Below are 26141 nucleotides of genomic sequence, written 5' to 3' on the forward strand. Positions count from 1 at the left end.
CTGGCTAAATTTATCTGTTTTTCCCCCTTAAAATAGATTATTTATATGAAATAATTAAAATTATATAAATTTATACATAGTTATTTGATCTTACTGTTTAAAGAACAAGAAATAATTTAGTGTTTTAATCTGACAATATTTCCTGAAAGTCTCCATGAACGCATAGGATCTGTAATAATGAGTAAAAATTTTTTTCTTAAACTGTTTTGTTGCAATTTATTACTCTTCCTTATGGGAAAATACTCTATCTTGGATTATTCAGTTGTGATTTTGTGGAAATCTCTGAATAATGTTACTTCATATATCTTATTTCTTAATTTGGTATCCTAGGAGGTGAGTGTATCCATGTGTTTGGGTTTTTGTGTGTATAAAATTTTTGCATAAAACACAGGCAAATTCATGTAAAGCAAAAACACAAATCTGAGGAACAGAAAGGCAAAATCAAGGAGGAAAATAGTATTTAGAAGATTTGCATGGAATGATACTAATAAACATAAGTAACTTGCAAACAGAAACTAGAAATAAATGTTTCTTCTTCAGCTAACTCAGGGAATCCAATAGATAAGCAGCCCTTACTTCAGCATACACCCTTTAGAGCTCAATGGTCACCTTAACTTGGGAACCCCAGAAAATATCCTTCACAATGTATTGTGACAACATAGACTTTTCTTCTAGTTGATATTTTTTCTACAGAACCTATCACGATCTAAGTTTTCTATGTAACCCCAAAATTAATTTTCCTCATATGCCTTAGGTTTCAAAAGATTCAGTGCCTCCATAGATGCCCATCATATAAGAGCCTCTTTATTAAATAATCTATAAAATAAAGAATCAACCAAACCAACAGCAGATAAGCAGTATTTATCCAAACTTCAGGGCCTTGATAGGAAGACAAAGAAACCACTCAATAATAAGTAAGTCTGGGGATAAATTCAGCAAATATCTATTGAGTTCCATGTACTGTGTAGATACTAAAATCCCAGAAAAAGCCCCGTTCCATAATCTCACAAGGCCTACTGTTAGGAAATCAAGAATCACTCCATAGAATGAGTGTGATTTTGAAGCATAGCAAATTTTCTAAATTCATGTATGCTCTTCATGTCTTGGGTAATTTGGAAAACATCGGTTCTTTTAAAAATTACGGTTTATTGATATAATAACATCAAATGATCAGCCTATGATATCAGTTTTTCAACTTTATTTCTTCTCTTCACACGTTTGGAAGGCAAGACCCTGTGGCATATTGATACCACACCATTCTGCTTATTTTGAGTTAAATTGCCTTATTTAAATTCACACACCGATTGCAGTTTGTTAGTTGTGTATTTCTTCATAAAAAGCAGAAATCAGTACAGAAGTGAGGCACATGCCCCTGAACCAGGGTGGGGAGTGGGAGTGGTACTAAGAAAATGATACTTGTCTCATCCTGGGAGTTAGAGACTAGAGACTTGCAAATAACCGGAGTGGACTTAATGAAATAGTGTCTTGGTGGAGTATCGCAGGCCATCAGTGTTTGCAAGCAAATGGTATTAAGAATTGTATACTAAGAATTTGAATTGGCTCCTTCAAAACAAGCTATTACTACAATATTAAGACATCTTTGTAAGACCACCAAAGCTTTTTCTATAGCTAGTTCCATTTTGTGATTTCCTTGTAAGTCTTTGTCAAGCTGGCATGGTTTTACTCATGGAATAAAACAGTTTTGCATTTCCCCCAAATTATTATAAACCTTTATACATATCATTTTAATGGATATAGATATTAATGGGTATAGGATTGTTAATGTCAATATTTTTCTAAAAGCAAGAATCAAATTGCTCTATCTAAATAGAAGCAAGAGAGGTGTAATGTATGTGAATTATGAAAATGCAAGTATAATGGTACATATAGTCAAATTAGATAAATAATTTAAATAGCAATACTACACACTAAATGGCTTTAAATAGAAGCATAAATATTTTAATGACAATTTTGTTTTGAGTAAAAGAATGGAAATATTTGTTTAAATTCAGTTTGATTAAAGAATATCTTAGTGTTTAGAAAGTTAAACAGCACACTTTCTTTTAACAATTAACTTAGATTTACATAGATATTTTGAAAAGAACACTATAGAAACCTTTCAACCAGCACTCTCTTAAGCACCGGAAAAATCATTATCTTTCCCAGTCTTTTCAATTTCTGTCATAAGAAGCATAGAGAGCAGAACTATATATTTTGGTAATTAATTTCCTTAAGATAATGTTAGAAACATCATGTTCTTTGAAATATAAATGAATTTCAAGGTGAGCATGCTAGAGGATAATATTAATGGCATATGATTTATTGTAACAAGAGATCTGATCTGAAACACCATTATTAGGAGTACTTAGAAAAGTCCATTTGCAAATTCCTGAAAATATAGAAGAGTGCTGTGGCTGAAGCTGTCTCAACACAGAAATCTGAAAATCTATCCTTGAAAGTAGAAAATCTCTTATGAACTATATCTGGCATGCCTTCCTCATAGAAATTTAGGAAATGTTCTTATCCTAAATATGCTGCATTACAGTTTAGGAATTACCTAAATGCTTCTAATTCTAAGTGAAGGCTTAACCTACAAAAGTATAGATCAAAAGGCATATGCCTCATTAACTTGGTAATGTGTAATTTCAGGGCTGATAGTTATCTTAAAATATTGTTGGCCAATAACACACGGAGCACCTACTATATACCTGGCCTTCTTTGAACACACACTAGAAACATGTGACCTGTGTCAATCTAGAAGGCGTTTCTATGTTACTACTGTTCCAAAGGAAATAAGCCCTTTAAATTACATAAGCAAGATTTGCCTATGACTCACATTACAAATAAGTTGCAATAAGATGTAGCTTTACATTTTATAAACACAGGGTGTACAAACACATGGCTGTAAATGATATCTAACCACATATTGGGAAGTGACATATGTCATAAAATAGTATTGCAATTGATAATAAAAAATTAAGTAGCCATATGTGAAAAATATAAGTTATTAAGAAGAATTAAAATTAGTATAGAGATCAAAATTTATTAGTCTCTGACATGAGGGCAGATCATGAATATTGGCATTCTGATATGAAGGCTGTCAGAGTTTTGAGTATCACATAAATATATAGATACTCTCTATACTTTTAATTTTTCTTTCTCCCTCCCTCCTCTCCCATCTCTTTCTGTTTTTATCTCTGTCCTCCTCTGCTGAATAAGTTTTGGGCAAAAATGCCTTAAACATCATTAAACTTTTATTCCCCTGTGTATTTCTTAAAGCTGTTAATGGGCTATTAAATTGTGAAAATCCTGAAGGGGTACACTGCATGCTGCATTTTACAAACAGCACTTTTTTTTCACTTGAAACCTATTTTAATATATGAATATCGACACATGAATGCTTTATAGAACAGCATTGGATAAGCATGGGCTAGTTAATTCACTAATGTAGTTTTATTTACATTAATAAATATGTTCATTTCCAGGACATTCAAGGTATATTATTAAATGCTAAAATCTACTATAAAGTGAAATAATTTCATTTATAGCAATTTGTTTTCACATACTTAATGAAATAAAATTAAATATTGTAAAATAAAATGCCTATTCTAGAAATAAAGAAACATTATAGGTGCAAACCTGTGATTAGATTATTTTCTGCTTAAATTTATAATATGCACGGCACAAAATTCAAGCAGTACACAAAAATACAGAATAAAAATTTATTCTCCACACAACCACTTGGTTCCCTTTTTCAGAAGTATCCAGAGCTAAAAGATTTCTGATAAACCTTCTAAAGACATTATGTAAACATATACATATATACACTTTTTGCATTTTCTTAAAAACAAAACTTTTAGCTCTCTGAATTATAAGAGAAAAAGCAAACCATCATTTCATGATTTATGACCTGTAGTGCCAGAAAGAACTCCAGGCAAAACATAAGGTAGCTATTAGAAATAAGATTTTTTTAAATCCTCACCTGAGGACATACTTTTATTGATTTTAGAAAGAGAGAGAAAGAAAGAGGGGAGGAGAGAGCGAAAGAAACATTGATGTGAAAGTGAAACATGGATGGGTTGCCTTCCCCACGGGACCCAACCTGGGATTGAACCCACAACCTGGGTATGTGTCCTGACCGGGAATCAAATCCACAACCTTTTAGGTGTATGGGAGGACACCCCAATCAACTGAGCCACACCAGCCAGGGCAGAAATAAGTTTTCATATGTTTTGCTAAAACATTTAAGTAGGTAAATTAAAAAAGACATCAGATAAGCTCTCACTAATCATGAAACTATTTACTGTGATGATTCTTATATAAAGTCTAGAGTTAAAAAGAATCTAAAATAATTTTGAAAGTACATTTTAACAATATTTTATGAACCTACATGAAAGAAAATTATATCAATGTACTAGCGAGTGACCATATGAAAATAAATATAAGAATTTTCAGAGGCGGTTGTCTAATAAGTGGCCTATTGCATGCATGACGCGATATCAACCTAGCCATATACAGAGCCCATAGAGTCTTTGGCTCTGAACATTAATGCATGTGATTGACTCTAATTTTGGAGCTTTATGAAATGAACAGTAGAAATGAGAATAACTGAAGCAAAAGATAATTCACTCCTTCTGTCTCATTTTCCGGGTGAGTAGAGTGGAGATTAGCCATATTTCCTTCTAGAAATGGAGAAGATACAAAGCCAGAGAGTTGCTTATTTCCTTGAATATCAGAAAAAGTGAAATGTCTACATTTTGGAGGGGAAAACGTTCACATATTGCTACAGTGGCGAAACTAATTTTGGTCATCAAGGCTTTTCTCCTTGAAGCAAAAGTCTTTAAAAGTACTTCACTAGCACTGATATTTCTCTGGTTTATTTTCCATTTAGTTGGGGCCAATATTGAACAGACAATATAAGTATTAGAGCCCTTATATGATATCTATGTAATATAGAGTTATTCAGCATTATCAAATGAGAGCCCCATGTTTTTCCTTTGGGATTTGGGATGATCCAATCTTCCTACTTAGCCATGTAAAGACTTCAGTTTATCTTAATAAAATATTATTTTCACCTTATACTTGAAATCTTTCCCTTCAGCAGTGACAATGGACTAGAAATGACCACATTGCATTTCCCATTACACTCGCATTAAAACCTAAGAGAAAAGTTTGACTTCATTTACACTTCTGTCTTTATACTCATACACCAAGCCTTATTCAGTTACTATATGTGAAATATTTTATTCCATATAGTGGTTTTTTTATGACATGATTTATCAACAGCCACCATAAGTACAATTTCATCATTTGTTATCTTACCTACTGTTGAATTTCTCTGGGTGTTTTTCTCTCATGATGTGGAATCTGTGTGCAATGGAAGCATCCTAAGGAGAGAAACAGAAAAGAAAACAGGACAGTTTATGACCTTGTTGTCTTGTGGAAATAAAGATTAAAAGAGAAAAAAGTTAATGAATAAAATTATGTTCTGAAATTAGGCAAAAAGGTGTAATTCACATAAATTCTATGCAAGCATGATTTATGTCACCATTTGTCACTTGCCATATTTACTTCTAGGAATTGATTCCTTTTTCATTTATAGATCTTCTTTAACAATTGGCTTTGGCCTCACACTCAAAGCATGTTTAAGATAGAGCATATGAACATAAATGTTAAAATGTAGTTGAAAATATCGTTATACCAGAGCTGGAAGGATGATCTAAGTGGAGAAATGATCAAATAGAAAAGCTTCTAGTCCTTTGAAATTAATTGTGGTAGAAAGATAGTATGAAGGTTCCTACCTAGTCAAGGTAAATATACTATATGACTTCAGAGTTTGCCAAAAGTGTTTTGGATGTGTAATTATTGTTTGTTCCACAAGCAACTTTCTGATGTACGTATTTTATCTTGCTTAATGAAGAAAAACAACAAATAGAAAAATTTATTTTTGGAGAATTGATGACAAGTGTAACTAGGCTTTAAGGATCCAAATGCATGAGTTCTGAAACTTAATGGATGTTCCTTCCTTTTAGGAAATCCATTCAGAGTTTCTTTTTTTTTTTGAAATCAGAGTTTCTATGAGACAGAATCCCACTGAATGTAGGAGATTGGTGGAATATTGTGACTCAAGCTTTTCAAGCACAAACCATTCTGCTGACTTTAAACAGTAGCCCCTCTTATTCCAAAGAAGGAGATATTGTCCCATTCCTCGTCTACACATGATTAATCACTCCAACGAGGACCTAATATATTTACCAGGCATCTCAATAGAAATGGGACTATGGTTGTGATTAACTGTTAATTTTGTTTCGTAGTGGAAATTAAAGAAAAAGAAAAACCAAACACAAAGGAAATAAAGAAGTTGTGTATTGGAGAGAATTTTGAAAACACTAATCAAGGCTTAAAAGTCTAATGAATGAAATGAAAAGGCTAATGTGCTTATTCAAGCATAACAAAGCGTGAGGCACAACAAGGGAGGGACCAATGCCCACTGCAGATGGCAGAGAGTTGCTTCTCCCTACAAGATAGAGCTGTGATAGAAAGTAATTTTATCTGTAAATTTTATACTCTAAAAATTGTTGCGTAATTGAATTAATCCACAGTGAAAAGAATACAAAGGTATAGATAAGTATGTATAATACAACATTTATAAAAAAGTTACCAAAAATACCCTCTAATTTTTTATATTCTAAGATACAACTTTGTGTGTGTGTGTGTGTGTGTATATATATATATATATTTTATATATATATATATATATTTATATATATGGGGAGAGAGAGAGAAACAGAGTGTGAGTCAACTTCCTGGTTTGCTAAGAAACAGGAATATCAAAATAGTACACTTTTATTGCCCCAATAGTTCTAAAATTTAGTCACAGAGGTGTGTTTTGTGTGTGTGTGTGTTTTAAAAAAAACTTCTCACTATGAGTCATAAATATATTCTGTTTAAGAATGTAAAGTTGTCTTGCTATGGTATGAAATTATAGGAAAAAATTCTTAGCTAGGCTATTTATGATATAGTGTGCAGCATGACCATAAACTAATTTTTAAAAATCATCTATTCTGATTTTAACCTGACTCTGGTTCAAAGTCAATTTAGAGCACCTCATAATTAAAAGCACACATCCAGCAGACCGGTAAAACAAAAGCAAAGGAATCTGAACCAAGCACCAAGGGTGGATTATCAATACTGGTTATCCATTGGGAGACCACCATTGCATTTACTTCTGCTTAAATTATTGGTTTCCCCAAATTTAGAGAACTGAGACTTTTAAAAATAGTATTGAATAGTATAATTTGCTTTACAAGCATATATTTTTGTAAAAACAAATCTCTTCCTTTCCAAAGGAAGATACATAGGAGAGAGAGAGAGAGAAAATATGAATGAGAGAGGAGAGAATCAAAAGAAAACCATTTTAGATTGGACTAGAACTGTGCAAACTCCTACAAACAATATTAAATAGCCAAAGATAGGCTTACTGTTAGTTCTGCCTCAAACATAACTAGACAATGGATCATGCAGTAGAGGGAAAATTAGAAACTGCTGAGGAACACTGGCATGCCTTTTCCTTGTGTTGAATGGGTTCCACCACAGAGAGAGCTGGCATTGCTGACGAGGCGACTGATACAGAACAATGACAGCAGGTGCTCATTTGGGTAAGAATCCAGACCAAATTCTCATGGGGCCTGTCTCTCTGGCATAACCCCAGGAGGCTTGAAAGAGAACTGCCAAATGCTGTAAACTTATCCAGCAGCCATATTTTGGATTCACCAAAAAGAGACCAAATAAGAAAAAGCTAAAATATTGTTGTTGCTTTCTTTCATACATGTTTTGCCCATTCTGTCTCTCTCTATTGCAATTTTTAGGAAACAAATTAAATCAGCATCACTTCCACACTCTAAAATGGACAAACTATGAGTTCAAACAGATTTCACTTCCAAGACTAGTGACTCTGAGCAAATTTTTTATTATGACTCTCAGCTCTTCATCTTTACAAGGGATACTGATACCACTTTATAATGTGGTGAAGATATTTTGAGATTATTCTGTATAGCACATGGAACAGTGTTCTGAATGTGATGGAAACTTTGGATCCTGCTAAGAACCATATGAGAAAACATAATTAAGTAGGAAAATACAACTTTTTAAAACATAGGATGTGCTATGATAAAATATTCTAAATTCCCCAAATTTAGATCAAGTCAGATCTAACCCCAATACAAAAAGATTTGGCCAGGTACTCAAAGCAAGAGTAAATTTAATAAAAGTGATATCAAATTTTATTCAAAAATATAAATTTCCTAAATAACCATCAAAATTTTTTAAAATAGTAAAATAAATGGGGAAGGTGTCTCTAGCCCGATGAGGTATGAAAATGTGTTACAAAACTAGAATAATTAAAATAGTTTGCTACTGGTTCAGAGGTAACATATAAAGATATATAGATAGAAATTTATTATAGTATAATAGATTACGTCTTTCATTCAAAGAAGGTAAATAACACATGGCAATCATATTTTCTTTGATATATTTAGGTTTTCTGTCTCTTCGTAAGTTAAGATAGCAATTTTCATGAAGTAATCTGAATGATGGCCCCCAAAAAGATATCAGAACCTATTTCTTGGAATCAGGAAAATTTTTGCAGGAGTGATCAAGTTAAGGATTAATATTGCTTGGGACCAGTAACTCCTTTCCACCTTGTATGTCTTCCTTTGGAACAGAACTATTATGCTATCACTGTATTTTGAGTTGTTTTCTAGTTTCACAAGTCTACAAAGTGAATTTTGCCCTAGGATGGAGCATACTTAGTCTCATCCATAACTGTTTTTGATGGTTTAGGTCATGAATCTGGGACTTTGAGCTGATGATCTCTCAATGAGAATTTGACTTAAGTTGATGATATAATAGCTTAATACATCTGGAAAAACTGAGATGAGGTGGGAAGTATTTTGCATGTGGGACAGATATAATATTTGGAACTAAAGTGCAGACAGTAGTGAGATGAATGTTGACCCCTAAATATATCTGTCCATAATCTTGAAAACCTGGAAATGTTACCTTACATAGTTATCTTTTTGCAAATGTGATTAAATTAAAGAACTTGATATGAGATTATTCTGAATTATCCAGCTGGGACCTAAATGACATCGCAAGTGTCCTGATAAGACAGAGACAAAGAGATGTGGCAGTCATTAGAGGGGGCAGTGTCACCATATAGGCAGAGATTAGAGTGATGTAACCACAATTCCGGAATGCTGGCAGCCACCAGGAGCTAGAATGGTCAGGAATGTATTCTCCAGAGGATGCATCAACCTGCTGACACCTTGATTTTTCCCCAGAATATGAAATTTGGACTTTTGGCCTCTTGAACTGTGAGAGAATAAATTTCTGCTGCTTTAAGCTACCAAGTTTGCAGTAGTTACAGCAGGCATAGGGGACTTACATATCATCTATTTCTGTAGGTTTTCTGGGAAAAGCATCATGTTACAATATTTTAACTTTGTCTGAATTTATAGTTAATTTTATTCTTGCAATTTTTGTCTTTAATATGTTTAGAATCTGAAATTTAACAAAAAGACATATGAAAATATTAGATTAGGCACTACAAATTCTTTATGTCTACTTGATTAAGTGGGCAATGAAACATTCAAACAGCAAAATCTTAGAAAGGTAGAATTTCTTGCTTTGACAAGAAAGCCTTAATTCAAACCCCTGATGAACACCTATTTAACATTACATTGGAGTTCTTTGGAACTACAAGAGACCAAGAAAAAAATAAGATGTTTATATATTATAAAGGGAGAGAAAAGCACTCATTATTTACAGATGGCATAATGTTCTATACAGAACATCAACTGAAATCCACCTAAATTAAGAAAACATTTCAATGAATTGTCCAGATATACAAATATATGAATAGTATCAAATTAGTAAAATTAACTACATTAAAACAAATAAATAGAAAATTATCACATTCATAATGAAAATAATTCTAAATACCAAGGGGGAAAATTACCAATATGAGTACTACAGAAAAAAATGTTAATTATTGAAGGACACAAAAGAAGAACAAATCAATAGAGATGCATCCCATCCTGAGTTGCAATGATCTAAAGACTTGTGGTTAGAGGACATAGGACTGGTACAATTTCTTCTGATCTTGAAAACTGACAGAAGTATCTGAACCTTTCCCTATTAGATTGCATTTACGGTTTGTTGGAATTGTTTGGTGTGTGTGTGTATGTGTGTGTGTGTGTGTGTGTGTACCTGTGCATGTGCACATACGTCTGATTCCACAGGAACTGGGGGGAATCAAGCTGAACAACTGCAACGTATCCTACTGTGAATACTTCCGCTGGAACCCACTGTGGACTCTGTTAGTTAGCTTTGGATCACACAACTGGGACAACCAGGACATTTTTCTAGACTTAAATTTCAGACATACAAAATTACAGGACTGAAAGAATGATGGCACTGGGTTAGAATAAAGCCAATTCCTGAGGGAGGGTATGAGATCTGCTGAATGGTAGACACAGATTCAAAAGCAGAGTCTTCAACAGGCAAACGTTTGCCAAGAGAGAGCTTCATCACTATGACCAGAATTCTTGTGAATTATTTAATTTCTTTAAAATAAATTTCTATAAATTACTTTCCCTTGCAAAGCTATAATTTGTATTCATTTTAAATTATTGTTCTCCAATTTTAAAATTCTCTTTCTTTTTAGTTCCTCCGATTATTCAGTAAATGATGTTGATTAGTTCTCATTAAATAATACATAACACTTGTGCTTATTCTTTGTTCATAGGAGTAAATATAAATTTACTATCCTTTCCTGTAATCATAATCTTTAAAGTGAATAAAATCAAGAAGTCAGTTGACTGAGACCTTAATCAGAGACTCCGAATTTATCTAACTTAAATTAGAAGAACACAAGTCCAAAATCCCTCAGCCAAAACATCTCATGCCTCAAAGTCACAAAGAATATCATACAAAGTCACCACAGAGGTCCCACATCAGTCAATTACTGCTTTAAAGAGGACAAGGGGCTATGGCATCATCCTCATGAATGAATAATATTGGTAAAAAGAATCTGCAGATGTTTTCTGAGATAAAATTACTTTGCTTCCAATGCAATATGCAAATTAAGATCTACTCAGTATCTTAAAAAATTAAACTTATAAGGGAAAGGTGCTCCTGCTAGTCTGCTTTTACTCCCCTCAAAGAGGGCTGCAAGTAGGCTGTTAAGGACCTTCCTATGGGCAGCAGAGAAAAGAGCAATCATTTCAACCTTTTAAATGGTTGTACGGGAGCAAGGAGCAGTCCTGCTGGGGTTAGGAGGGAGCTACAAGTCTGCAGCAGAGGTGATGGTGTTAGTCGGAAGCCCTGAGGGAAAATACATAAGTAACAGAGAAAGACTATATACCCAACATTGCTTCAGGAACATTCACCACAGTCAGTCATGGTTTTCCAGCCTAAAAGTGAAGAACCAATCTTTATATAAGGGAAAGTATCTCACTTTTTGGCTTGTTTGAAAATAAGCAAATACAGTTATATTACTAGTGTGTACAGACTACACAGGTGCACAGAAGTAATAAATGTTAGAAGCATTACTTTAATCCATGCCTCCCCCAAGTCATGAGCTTCTGTGAAGTGATCCTGGGAAGTCCATAGTAGGAATGGTAATAAAATCTTAAACACCAAAATATTCATAAGCCCTTCTTGAGCAGTTATTACCCATGATTCAGTGCTGTGTGTTCTACAAAAAACTTACTATAGTGGCAGATTGTTAAGACACATGATCCTTAAATGTCATAATAATGCATATATACAAGTCTATTTGTGATAGAACACAAATTGTTAAAACACAGGACTCATAACTTTTTCCCCATTTGCCCACTTAATTTCTTTCTCTTCCCCTAAGTGTTGCAAAAAGAAACTTCGGATGACTTTTGGGCTATTTTCTAGAGAAAAGCTTTATAAGAAAAAGAATTATCCCTCTTAAATGAGGTATCAAAAAGAGTCAAAGTCATAGAATCAAAGACTGGAGTATGGTGGTTGCCAGGGGCCAGGGAGAGGGGAACATGCAGAGTTATTAATCAAAGGGCATAAAAGTTTAGTCTAACAAGGTGAATAAATTCTAGCGATCAGCTATACATTGTAGTTAGTAATATACTATACACTTAAAATTTTGGTAAGAGGGTAGATCTCTTAAATAAAATAATAAAATGAGGTGAAATAAAAATAAAATTACAAACTGGTAAGTGCCCCAGAGGGCTACTTACTAAAAAGGAATATAATTTATCTGTGGCATGCCTTGTGGAATTGTGGCAACAAAAAGATCGAGTTAGCAATACACTGAAAGAGAAACAAATAAGATCCGTTGAGAGAGTTGAGAGATGCTAGAGACTGAACATGGGCTGGCAGTATTAATATAAGTGATCATGTTCAAGGGAAATTAGAACATAAATGAAAGATTAAGCAGTTCAGGCATTTTATGTTTATTTTTTAAATAATTTTTAAATATTTAAAACTGTCGTTCTGTGAAATCTTTCCTCTTTGAACATTTGTTTTTCATGATGAAATCCTAGAAGAAGTGAACATAAAAAGATTCTCCTTGGAATAGAACTAAGTATTTATAACTTTATGGTTTTGGAAGTACTAATCAAACCTCCCCTTGACAAATATGTGGGCCAAGTACAGTTTTCCATAGTTGTTCTAGACCTGATGTCTTTCCAGGTTTGATCTTTGACTGATGGCATCTGACTGGGTTCTAATTTGAGTTCAGAACATGCTCAAGTCCTCTGTTAGTTGGCCAATAGTGTTTACAGACTTTTGCTTTGTGGACACATTAGACATTCTCACTTGTTTCACACCTATGCAGGTGGCTACACACACACACAGGAAGCTGACCAAAGGAATTTCCAACATCCTGCCATCAAGCCTAACATTACTATTTCCAAACATCCAGTCTCCCCTGTTACAATAGTGGTTTCCTTCCTCCATCCTAGAGCCATTCCCCAGGCCTATGCTTGGATCCTATCCTTTCTCAGACTCTTAAGAACCACAATTCATCAAGAATTTATACCCTTCCTTTTCTGTACTTCATTCTTTCCCTCTCTATGGGCTCTTTTCCCTTAACATTAAAATTGCTTAGGTATCAGTAACAAACAAAAATTCCTTAACCTCCTGTGCCTGAACATTCTGGCACTGTCCTTTCCCCCTTTCACCCTGACGCCTTAAAGGCCCTGGCTAGAATGTCACCACTTCACTTCCTCCGACTCGAGCACACTGCAGTGAGCCTTTCCACTTCTCGGCTTAGCATCCTTGACCATGATTTCTCACTTGCACCCACTGCTAAAGCTCACTCCCCATCCTCTTGCAGTGTGGAGTGTATTTATCACTCTATTATAAAATTATATCCTTGCCTTCCTGGCAATTTTTACTCAATTTCTTTTCCTTTCTTCCTTCTTTCCTTCATTCCCTTTTTTCTTCCTCCCTCCTTCCCAATATCCTCTTGCTTTGACTTGAATCAGACCAGTTCCTGGTTTTCCTCCTAATTTCCAGTTCAGTCTGTCTCAGTTTACTTGGCAAGCTAATCTTCCTCTACCTGTCTCTTCAGTGATGAAAATGTTCTCCAAATAAAATTCTAAAGTCCCTTTGCTTAGAGCAGCTGTATAACTAAAGTGCATTGTCTTATGGAAGTTTTTCTTAAAAGAGTATATTTCTATTACGTTAATTTAGAGTCTTAGCTCATTTAGCATTTACCATTTTATATGTCAATGGAATATTTTCATTTATTTAGTGTCTTATAAAATGACCAAATTTTAGATGCCTAACTTAAGTGTGTCAACAGCTTGAGATGATCTATATTTAATACTTTTAATGGAATTTTTTCTGTTTTAATTGAGGACCCCACTACCCAAAAAAAGGTAAAAAATTGCTCAGTTTTGCAAATGTAAGAATATAAATTTTTTATCTTATTTTTTAAATATATCTTTGTTGATTTCAGAGAGAGGAAAGGAGAGGGAGAGAGTCATTGATCAGCTGCAGCCCACAACCCGGGCATGTGCCCTGACCGGGAATCGAACCCTGATCGCCTGGATCCTAGGTCGATGCTTAACCGCTGAGCCACGCCCGGCCGGGCTAAGAATATAAATTTAATCTAAACTTTGGTTCATATCTTTTTGCAAATAGGCAACATTTATAAAAATGGTTTTTATTTAAGAATTACAACCACCTTAAATCAGTCTCACAAACAAAATATTATGAGCCACCTTGGACTGAAGTGTTTTGCTAGGCAAAATATCACTGACTCTCTGACAGCAATATGCAAAGTAAATATAAGGATGAAAGCGCCCGTGATATTCAAAATTCTACATTTGTAAAATACGGCTTTGCTTCCATGGTTTAGTTAAATCATTTTATCTATGTCTAATTATATGCCACTCTTTGGCTCTAATGTGAAATGAAAACACAGACACTAAATCAGTATATAGTGTGACCAGTGTTTGCAAGCCTAGTGGATATGGGCGATATGGCTTCATGATAAAGTTACCTTACTGATTAAAAAAAAAAAAAATCTCTTGAGAAAGGCAAAGGTATTGTGGGTAGTTTAAGTCAAATTAGATAGTACTTTTGATATTGATCACAATCAAATTATTTATTTTTGTCATTTAAATGAAAAGACAAAATACACCCTTTTAATATTTCAGGTTGATCCCTGAGTCTCTACACGTAGTTGCCACTAATTAATGGCACCATGGAATTCAGAGACAAATCCTTCCTGACACACACAACGGAAAAGAATTTAATAAGTGAATACCTAAGAACCTATAACACCATTACACAAAGAGAACTATAATAATGGCCAACAAATGGCTTTTAGAAAATGCACCATTTGTCACTAAACACACTGCCATTATAACAAGAAACCTTTTGTGCTTTAAAAGGGTATGTTTCTCTCAGTAAAATATTTATGCTTTTAGAAATTACCAGACTATATAGCTCATGCACAACAATTTCACTGTTATTGGATAAAATTGTAAATTATTTCTTTTAAATTTTTAATGCAATGGGAAAAGGGAGTTTTTCAGGCTAAAGTCTTCTGAAAGGACAGCAAAATAGATGAAACAAAACCAAGATGACAATTTCAGCATTTAAAATCTACACATGATAATTCAAACAAATGTTATGACATTTAAGATAATGAAACCCTTCATTTATTCTACTATCTGGTATGAGTTTTATTTCACATATAAGGAGTCAGAACAGATGTCCAAATATTGCAATGCCAAAAGAAAGTTAGGGCATATCTTGATTAATACCCTCCGAGCAGCCTGTGGTATCTCCTTAAAACTGGCATAAGTACCTTAAAACAACTACTCAAAATCCGTTCTAGGAAATATAGCTAGACAAAGCATTCCCAAGACAAAAAGAAACAATAAAGCTCAGTATAACTGTTTTAACAATGTGAGTTGCATATTATTGACAGGCCATTTATTGCAATCAGCAAATGATTCATTAAAATTGACCAGAAAAAAAAAAAAAAAGGCAAGCTTCAGACTACTGTTAAAGAAGAAAAAAATTATGTTAAAAATGATCGGAGATTTTTTGCAGTGAATTAATGCTAATCAATATGCTTGTTGACTACACATTGGAATAATGACTTCCTTCAACAACAGAGGTTCCCATTATTGTAGACATTCAAATTAATATTTAACCTACTGACTTGCACTTTAAAAATTTATTGAAGTAGGATTTTTTTTTGCCTTACCTTTTACAAATAAACATGCCATGTTTTATCAAATGTGTGCGTGAGATTTGTTTTTCTATTTCAAATGTAGATTGCAGAAATAATGCCCATATGGTCAAACATATAATCACTGCCTGAAGCAATTTGCTCTTGGATTTTTAAAGATAAACCTCAGTGACATATTAAAAATATAAAAGGTGATAAGACAGTAAGATGGATGAGTATTGGTTTCTTAGTTACAAGAGGCTATTTCTTTGCACACATAGCACCTTTTCAGGCTCTTTTACTCTAATCAGTGATTCAAGTAAAAAAAAAAAATGGTGCAGTGGTATATATTACAATGCTTCGTTCAAAATGACCATTTTTATTAAAACTAACTTTCAAAGTAATTTCCTGAATAAATATTTTTTGAGCACCTACTATGTGTCAAACATTGTGCTGGATTCCAAGTTGACAAAATTAAATCATAGGCTTGTGCTTAGGAAAACCATTTTCTTTGAACCTTGCTGGGGATGTGTCAGTGATAAAAAAGCAGAGACCACATTCTGCAACTTTGGAAAACAGCAGAAGCAGTATCTTTGCATAAAACGGAAAAAAGGCGAGAGTAGGGTTCCTTCAGATATAATAATTTAATTACTACTAAAATTATCTTGGTAATTATGCTGTCCCATTTTCTGGTAAGATATCAAAAATCAATATACCTAAAAGAAATGTATTTCAAAAAAATATGTGAGGGTACATCAAGGTGTAGATTGTATAAGGTGGGAGGGTGGTAAGACAAGTGAACACGTTAATTTTCAACACAAGCCCTCCGTACTGACTCCCATTACACTTGTGGGAAAACTACAACAAATGCTGAACTCCACGCTCCACATCACAGTGAATAGCTTCCTTGGTCAAATCTAGGCTCCTGGGTTCTTCAAACAGGGCATGTAACAGAATGTGTCATTATATTCCTCAGTACATATCCAGTAAAATGACCCAGCGTTAGGAGGCAAAAACTGAAACTTGGTCAGATCACCTGGAAGAATCATAACTTACTGACTTTACTGAAGGTTGGATGTTACTCTACATATAGCTGAGCAAGCTGAGGTGCAACAGTGTTAGGTAAGTTGCGCAGTATCACAAAACAATATCTGGGTTCAACTGATAATCAAATCCAGTTCCATTGCCTCCCTCTGCTCTAGGAGACAGCTGGTTGTCTTTTATATGCAATATTACCCAAACAGAAAGAAATGCCGTACAACACTAGGTGCCACTCAAGGAAGGACAGCTGATATTCTGATACTACTAAAACTCACAATTAAAGTTTTGTTGTACATTTAAATTTATTAATAAAAACATATGTTTAATAGTTTTTATTTCAGATTTTTATGTCAAGTTTGTATTGATTAAATTCTTACACTTTTAAAATACATGAAGAAATTATAATCTCGATTTATGCTCTCTGAAGGGTTTAAATCCATTTTAGGAATATGTTCCATTTCAAAAGGTACGTAATTTATATCTATTCCTCCTTAATTTGAGAAAAAGTATCTTTTAAAGCAAACAAACAGCATCTTAGTGAAGCAAATTTGCCACCTTACATATTCTCCTTAATAGCTTTTGTTAAAGATGCTTACCTTGCTTAATTTAAATCTCATTAAAATATATTCACAAACTTAAGTGCTCCATTTTTAAAAATTGCTCCCCTAAGGATACAGTAATATAGCCAGCTTAATTAACATAAGGTATTATGAAATCACAGCAATGCCAATTTAAATAAACTTAGCATTGTTTAAAAATTTGAACTTTTTTTTAGCAGTTCAAGCTCAGAGATTTACAGAATTAAATAACTTGTCTAAGTGTTAGTGCTGAGCCAAGAGTAGAACAAAAGTCTTCCAAATTAAAATGGAGGTATCTTTCCTTTTTTTTAAATCCTCACCGGAGGATATTTTCCCCATTATTTTTCAGACAGAGTGGGGCAGGAGGGGGAGAGAGAGAAAAAGAAACATCCGTGTGACAGAGGCACCTCGATTGGTGGCCTCCTGCAAGAGCAGAGCCGGCCGGGAATGGAGGCTGCAACCGGGGTACTGCCCTGGGCTGGAATCGAACCGGGGGCCCTTCAGTCCACGAGCCAACACTCTAACTCAGAGCCAAACCAGCCAGGGCACATCCTTCTTATTTTAAGATAAATCATAAAAATGTAGGTCTATCGAAAGCAATTTCAGGGAATTGCCAATTTTGTTGCTATTTTTGCCTCAAAATATATACTATTCTGTCAGTGAGACCTAAAATTTATCCATAAGCACTTGTCAGCTTTTTGCTAGACAGGACAATTAGGACCTAACTAATTCAGACGGTACAATGAGAAAACATTAACGGCAACAGCCTGAAAATGTCAGAACTACTAATTACTTTATATAGTAATATACTAGTTTACTTACTTACCTTAAGTTTACTAATTGCTCCCATGAGGGAAATGAAATAGATAATAATTGGTAGGAAAAGGAAAGGATCACTTGGAAAAGGAGCTAGAAGAGGAAGAAAGGACACTGTGTTTGAACATGAAGGGCTTTGAAAATGTGAGGGCAAAGGGTTTTAATTTGATTTGATTGACAACCAAGTACTCGTCATAAAAGTTCTTGAACAGAGAGAGAAAAAGGGTATTTCTAGATGGCCCTCACTGTAAAATGAGAGCTGTGATTCTGTTCTGAAGAGCTTGTGTTACTGCATGAAGGAAACACTTTTACACAGGTTTCTAAAGTGGTATAAAGCAGAGCAAATAATGCCCCCAATATACAGGGTGTCCCCAAAAATATATAAATACTTTAAGAGCTGATAGCTCAATTTTGAAAATGAAATGTACTTTAATAAACACTGCTTCTATAATTAACCAAAGTGTGTGTATACATTTTCGAGGACACCCTATATTTATGCTCAATCTTATTTTCTGTCCCTTTTACTGGTTTTTGCCCAGAAATATAACTCAGTTTATTTTGGATTGGCATCCAGACATTGTTTGAGGCAGAGGGCTATCAGCTTTGGTGGAAAGCATAGCTTTGTTTGATTAAAAAAATATATATGGTTTCATCTTTCAGTATGTTTTACATATTTGAAACTCTCTGAAAGAAAGATGGGTGAGCTTTTTGCTACCATAATCTACAAAGAAATCATTTTTATTGACTATCAATATCATTCCCAAAGGATTCATTTTGCTGTGACTCTGCTGTCCTGTGGTTCAAGTCTTTCTGAATACCAAAAATGAAAAGGAAGGCATCCAAAGTTAGAGATGGACAGACATTATCATAAAGCCATAAAGTTAGAATCTCACAAATCATCTTGTTTGAAAATCCCTTTTACAAGCAAGCAAATGAGGGAAATACCAGATATGGAATGAGTCGCAAAGAGTTAATGAACTGGGGCAGATCTGTGTCTCTTGATTCTAGGTGTATGCCCTTCATACCACATAATCTAACTTTAATGCCAAGCAATAAAGAAATATCTCTGGAAAGTGAATTGCAGCAGTTGCTCAAAGCATGGCCTAGTATAGTATGATAAAGGATAGAATAATTAAATATTTTTCCACATACTAAAAACAAAAAGCTTAAAAACTGTCATAGCGGATCCGGCACATGGCTCATCCCAGGATTTTCTCTCTGGCAGTGGCAATGAGAAGATGACATATTTCTTCTCCCAAAGGTAACCTCAAAGTTTAGAAAGTTGACCAAGACTATAACTCAACAGTTTGTTTTCTCTTGTGGAGGTATTATTCATAAATTTGTTGTGGGTTTTTTAATATTTTAATACATCTTTCTGTTTCCCAATTGTATGTACACCATGAAAAATATTCTTAGGTATTCCTGACTGAGTTATTTGTTGTAAATCAATATTAACTTCTAGGAACCAAGCAATAGCCCTTATTCTTACATTTTTAATTTAATTAATGTCTTTGCCCTTTATAACGTTATTGACCTAGACAATAATATACCTTAAGCTTCATTTTTTGAATAAAAGTATTCATATTTTTATTGATCAGCCATTCAAGTGAAATTATCTGATCTATCTCTGCACTTAAAAAATGCTCATTTTTTTACTATCAATTACTTACTCATTGAATCCTTAATATATGTTTGTTTGGTACTGAAAAAAGGGCTTGAGATTTAAAAAAATGGATATTACTAAAAGTACCTTGCTTTCCTGTTGATATCCAAACTTTCCTAAATTGAAATAATATAAATACAAGGAGTAACTCTAGTAGCATTTCTATACACTTAGCAAAATCTCACTTCCACCCTTTTAATTTCACTATCATTATTAATGATAATAAAAAATAAAATGTAAATGAAATATACTACTCTTAAACATACACAGTCTGGTGCTTTGTAAGCATGGTGACTGGAAGTTTGTTTTGGGGACTGGATGATGGGAAGCTCAAAGGATTTCAGGGAGTCTATTTGTGAGGATTTGAAGCAGAGTGAGGAAAATGTTATTGGGAGCTGGAGACTTGTATACTGGCAAAATGCTTAGCAACATTGTTCCATCTTATTACATGGAACACATATATGGTATCTAATAAACTCATGAACATGGCTGCAAAAATTCCTGGGCAAAATGTAGAAAAGTACTCAGATTTTCTAGCTGCTCATACTAAAATATGAGAGAAAGAGAAATAAGAAAGGAACTTATTTTCAAGCAAAACTTAGAGAACATATTAATGAGTCAGGACTTGATGTGTTTGAAAATAAAACTGTTTCTCATCCTCAGTTCTTCCTATCAAAAAAATTCTCAAGAACTGACTTCAGGGAGAAGATAAAATCCAGGCACTACCAATAACACATGGACTCAGGATTAAGATCACAAGTTGTGACTAAGATTCTTTGCTAAAAACTCAAGAATGTTTAATGTCCTGCCTAGTAAGGCTTCTAAAGCTATTAAGGGTATGCTTTTATAGACTCAGTTAATGGGGCATTTAAGAATCTTAAGGACATCCCCACAGCAGCCTCTAAGGCAAACCAAGCTAGGGAAAAGTCTATCAGGAAGATATATATAGGTATGGCTGTTGTCTAATGAAGTGGATTTATAATTTGACACATAGCAAACACACACAGTTTTTAAAGGAACTCTTCCAGTTGGGGTGAAAGTGACAGAGACAATACAAAATGAAAAGATGTTGAAGTTCCAAAGTACTTTGGGAAGGTAGGTGGCTGAGAAAACTGCTTAACAGAAAATATGCTTTATATTTTTCCTGGAAAATAAATAGGGACTCAAATAGCAGAACCAAGAGCTCAGAGAATCATCTCCAGAAAGTTGAACTGGGTACTACTAGAGAAGAAATTGGCAATATGTGCTCTGCTGGATTACAGAATTGCTATGGACCACTGCTGCTCTGTATTTTGAACTTCTCAACTTTTTGAAAAGGACCATCTATTGCTGTTATCCTATGCTATTTTATGGTTGGTATGTACATGGGATGTAGATAACTTGTCTCTTTAGTTATTAGGTCTTTATTTCAATACGAAACATGCTCAAGGAGCTGTACCTGAGGAAGTACACTTACAAACCTCATCTATACCTGGACCTGATTGAAATAAAGTTCTGGACTTTGAGCTGATGTCATAATGGCGTAAGACTATTGGGGACTTGGGAGATTGTGTATATATTTTGCATATGGGGTGGCCATAAATTTGGGAGGTGATGGGGGTAGAAGATTGGACGTTGTAGGCCAAATTAATAGTGGTTGTTATTATTTCCTTATCTGATTACACAGGTCATACCCCAGGGAAAGACAGTGTATTTCAATCTTCTTGAATCTGGACTTGACTAAGAGAATACAGTGAAAATGACATTCTAGGCCTGGCAAATTCCACCTGTGTCCCTTGGAAAGCTTGCTTTTGAAATGTTTGCTTTATGGGGAGCTACTTTCCAGGTAAGAAACCGAACTAATCTGAAACCTCCATGCTGTGAGAATAGAAAGAGAGCTCTTCTCATCCTGGAGAGAAAAAGAAAAGACAAGCAGAACTACAGGACCAGACATGTGGGTGAAGAAGCTATTTTGGAATTAGATCCTTCAGGCCCAGCTGCCAGAGCTAATGTCACTGAATCAGAGATAAATCACCCACTGATTACTTTCCAAATTCCTGCTCTACAAAACCATGTGCAAAATAAAATGGTTGTTTTAAGTCATTGCATTTTTAAGTAGTTTGCTACACAGCAATAGATAACTCTTAAGTAGCCAAATGTACCTACGCTCTTATTTCAGTATTCATTTCTAATTCTCAAATACTTTTGCTAATAGTTATTTTTATGGTACTAAAATGTAATTTATAAAAGTTGGAGCCTTAAATAGAGTTGGTAGAAATGTAAAGATCACAAATTTTGACATTAAGTTGACAAATTAGATTTATATTATCTTGGGTTTTATAATTCTAGTTAAAATGCCAATACATTGTTTTTGAAAATATAATCTATACCACCATTTCCATCATAGTGAATTCTACCTACAAAATTCCTCTTGCGGCTTGCACTAATCATTCAAAGCCCAGTACAATTCCTACTGTCTTTGAAAAACCTCACCCAATATTCTGGCTCTCAGACTTCCTTTCTCCTTCACCTAAGAGCTTTCTACCACCTTCAGCTTGAACTCTTTCCAATCTTCCCTTCAAGGACCAGTTTACTTAGAGAAAACACTTGAAAAGCCTCACTCTGTCTTTCTTTGACTTTTACTTTTACTCTAGCAATGATCTTTTTTGTCTTTCCCCCACTTGTGATTATATGCCTCTCCAGGACCTAATTTATGTAAGTGACTATAGCGTGTTGTTGAGTATTTGCTTTAGAAACACCTATATTCCTATCCCTCTACCATTTTTTTTAAATTGCTTTATTTTTCAAACAAAACAAAACAAAACAAAACAAAAAACACAAAAAACAGAAACAAAGCAAAACTTCTTATGTACTTAGATATCTGTACAAGAACTATTGCTGAGCCTACTTAATGTTAATTATTCTTATAAAGAGACATGTTTGGTAAGACACACTTCTTAAAATTCTTTCCTAAAACTCATTCCATATTTGTATGGACTGTCTTCTCCAGGAACTGGTCAATCCTTGTTTATTACACTGGCCTGAAAAGGAGATTCTGGATTTTAACTACTTTTTCTTTCTTATAACACTGTATGGATTAGTTATATAATTTGATTTTTCACGTATTTGGAACTCATATAAAAAACTATATTTTGACTTATTGTTATTTAAGTAAAAGTGTTAATCATTTTATCAAATCGAGAATCCACTCAAGGCAAAAATTAGATTATCACCTGTGGTATCCTTGTTATATGAAAGTGGTTCTCAAACTAAGATTAACTTAGATTTATTCAGTGGGTTTGGAATGGGGTAAATATCTGTATTCCAGTTGCTTCTGGTGCAGATGGCCAGAAACTACTACAAAGCACTGCTATATGCAACCAGGTTGAGATTAAAGACAGTTTTCTAATAGTAACGTAAGCCAGTGAGAGGCTAGAGGGCCAAGTTCAGTTAGAAAACCTTTACCAAAGTGCAAAGGAAGCCAACACAGACCTGATCTAGACAGTGGCACTGGGGATAAAAAGCGGAGACAGATGGACGGTAAACTAGCTATTAACAAGTTCTGGAAACTGTTTTCTATTAAAGCTGCCTTTCAAAAAAATGAAAATGCACTGTTGTAAGCACTAAAACAAACACAACCAAAAAAGATGTTTTCTTAACTGGGAAATTATGATGTGCAGTTATGTTTGGCATCTAAATGCAAATTTTGCATGTAGGCTGCATTTATGGAGGAACCAAAAACAACCATAATATACTATATCATAGGAGAAACAAAACAAACTAGCTGTACTTGGCATAGTAATGATAAGCCCTTTAAATTAAATCTTTATGCAGATTCTATTTTATACTCCAAACTTTTCATGGAGCCTTGTGTAATTCTGATGTGTAAACCAACAAATAGATATGCTCTGTGTATTGAGTAGCCTGTGTGGGTACCAGCTGGCTTGGCTGCGTGCCTTTCTAATGGTAATGAAGTCACACAGCTGCTAGGACAATCAGCTGGAGTTCAGATTATCACTTGCTAAATGGATATCCATTGACGAGCTCCTTATCCGGACTCATTAAAGTTCAGTATTGACAAATGAAGAGTGGCTAGAGGTTTACAGCTAAGAGGCATCTAGAAATGAACTTGTTGCCTTTTTTTTCCCTATCGCTTTTCCTTGTGATTCATAGACCATCATTCATCTATTTAAGATGTGTGATTACTAATGCACTGTAAAAGTTTAAGCACTCTTCCACTTACTGTTTTTTTAAAGTGAATGAATGTTCTAAAGCAAGTAGTCACATGCATCAATAAGTTGTCAGTAATATGAAGCCAAAAAAAAATTACCAAAAAGTACTGTTGGTTTTTTTTCTTTAAACCAAATTAAAAAAAGACATGACTCCCTCAAAAAGTTTATAGTTGAATTGAGATTAATTTTTATTTTGGAGATGCTTACTTGTAGATATTTTAGTGGGTAATTTTCAAGACTGGACATCAGCACTAGTCAATATATCACTGAAAACTAAATGATCTCTCTCAGCCTAACTAATTAGGTAAAGTGTGATCAAGGTAACTTAGTTAATTCTATAATCAACACTTGGACGTGCTAACACTTTTCCAGTTCCTCAATTTAGCAAAGATTAAACCCAACGCTTGTTACTGTCTAAAGGTCAGAGGCAGAGGACAAACTTTCAAGTTAAGGTAAAGCTACCCAGAGCCCTCCATCACCCGTGCTGCAGTCAAGGCACAGAGCTCACATATACTGTCCCATTGTTTTACATCCTATTAATTTCATATAACTAATTGTTTTTCATTTTGTTTCAAGATCATCTAACCTTATTCCCACACTCATGCAAATCTTTCCTTACCTCAAAAGCTACCTCCTACCTGTCACAGGTTTACTGCCTTGTGAAGATTTTAAAAATGTTTAGTCCATGTTATCCAATTTTGCCTCCAAAAATCAATTTAAAATTGCCTCCTGACCGTATATGTGTGTAATTATTTGCCTCAGACTCGGATGAAATATCCTGTAGACTCTTTCTCCTCTAGAAACAAAAAATGCATCTTAGCAGACCTTCCCCAAGAAGATATGGAAACAGAAAGTGTTGTGGCAGAACAGATGTGAATGGTGCTCAAATGCCCAGGTTGTTTGCTTCTTCACAATATTCTCGTATAAATTCTCTGTCCTCTGTCTTGACCTTCAGGGTACATATTTAATTTCCAGGTCTCTTTACTACTGATTCTAAAGACAGAGCAACATTTTCCCCTTACCAGGACTGTGATTTAAAATGTTTTCACTTTTAGCTATGCCCAGATATTTCCATAGGTCTTGACTAATATCTTCAAGTGTAAGTGCTACAAAGCAGGACTTACAGAGTTATTAAGTGTATACTCTCCAGCTCACACTATGACTAAACAGATTTCCCGGGAACTCAGAATAAAGACTTTGGCAGAGTCTCCTTTTTTGAGAACAAAATTCCAGGCTTCCCACAAACCAGTGAATGTAAACTCACCCACATGAAGGATGTTGTCCTTGCTCAAGAGAGCATGCTCAGAGCAAGTCCAGGCTTTCACATAAAGGACATTTTTTTTGGAGGCAAAATGCCACACTCCTACAGTCAAAAATTATTTCTTAATCATTTCTTAAACTTCTTAAAGGGAACAATGAAACTGTCTAGCTTCAAATCATGTATGCCCAGAAAAGGTAGACAATACGCCCTAAATTGTGACAGAATTGCACCAGGAGTGAGAAGATCTAGCTAATTCTGGGAATTTTGTTGTTTTGTTAGTCTTCACCTGGGGATACTTTTTTCCACTGATTTTGAGAGACAAGGGAGGGAGTGGGTGAGAGAGAAAGAGAAAAAAGAAACATTAATGTGAGAGAGACGCATTGATTGGTTGCCTCCTGGGGATCGAACCTGAAACCCAGGTTCGTGCCCTTGACTGGAAATGGAACCCACGACCCTTCCGTGCATGGGCCAACACTCTAACCACTGAGCAGCACAGGGCCAGGGCTATTCTGGGAAGTTTTAAAAGTCATTTAATCTCTTTTGATCTTATAAGTAAAATAGGAGTTTAGCTTTCATCCATTCATTCACAAAATACAGGTGCACTAGACGCTGTGTAAGTCCTGGGAACTCAGAATTAGAGAGCCATTTACATACTTCTAAAGTGAAGATACCTGAAATCCCTAGGGTCCCTGAAAAATCCAAGATTCTGTAAGTAGGTAAATAGGATATGATTACTCCCTTGAATTTTCCATACAAAAGAAAATTTACTGCTGACTTTCTCTGCTACAGCAGAGGCTGTTGCTGCTCCCAGATGCTCTGTTCAATTCTGTAT

The 26141-nt window shown here is 34.5% G+C and overlaps 1 protein-coding gene across 2 annotated transcripts in view; it reads right to left on the minus strand.

Annotated features, from left to right (window-relative positions):
• Positions 1-26141, minus strand: part of DGKB (diacylglycerol kinase beta) — a 527061-nt gene that overhangs the window by 224323 nt on the left and 276597 nt on the right. For both annotated transcript variants that reach the window (XM_016218863.2, XM_016218862.2), the window contains one exon: positions 5323-5387. In XM_016218863.2, the coding sequence (XP_016074349.1) occupies positions 5323-5387 (65 nt within the window). The remainder of the gene's footprint in view (positions 1-5322; positions 5388-26141) is intronic.

The sequence above is a fragment of the Miniopterus natalensis genome, chromosome 10 (genome assembly GCF_054644295.1).
Source record: "Miniopterus natalensis isolate mMinNat1 chromosome 10, mMinNat1.hap1, whole genome shotgun sequence".
Taxonomy (NCBI): domain Eukaryota; kingdom Metazoa; phylum Chordata; class Mammalia; order Chiroptera; family Miniopteridae; genus Miniopterus; species Miniopterus natalensis.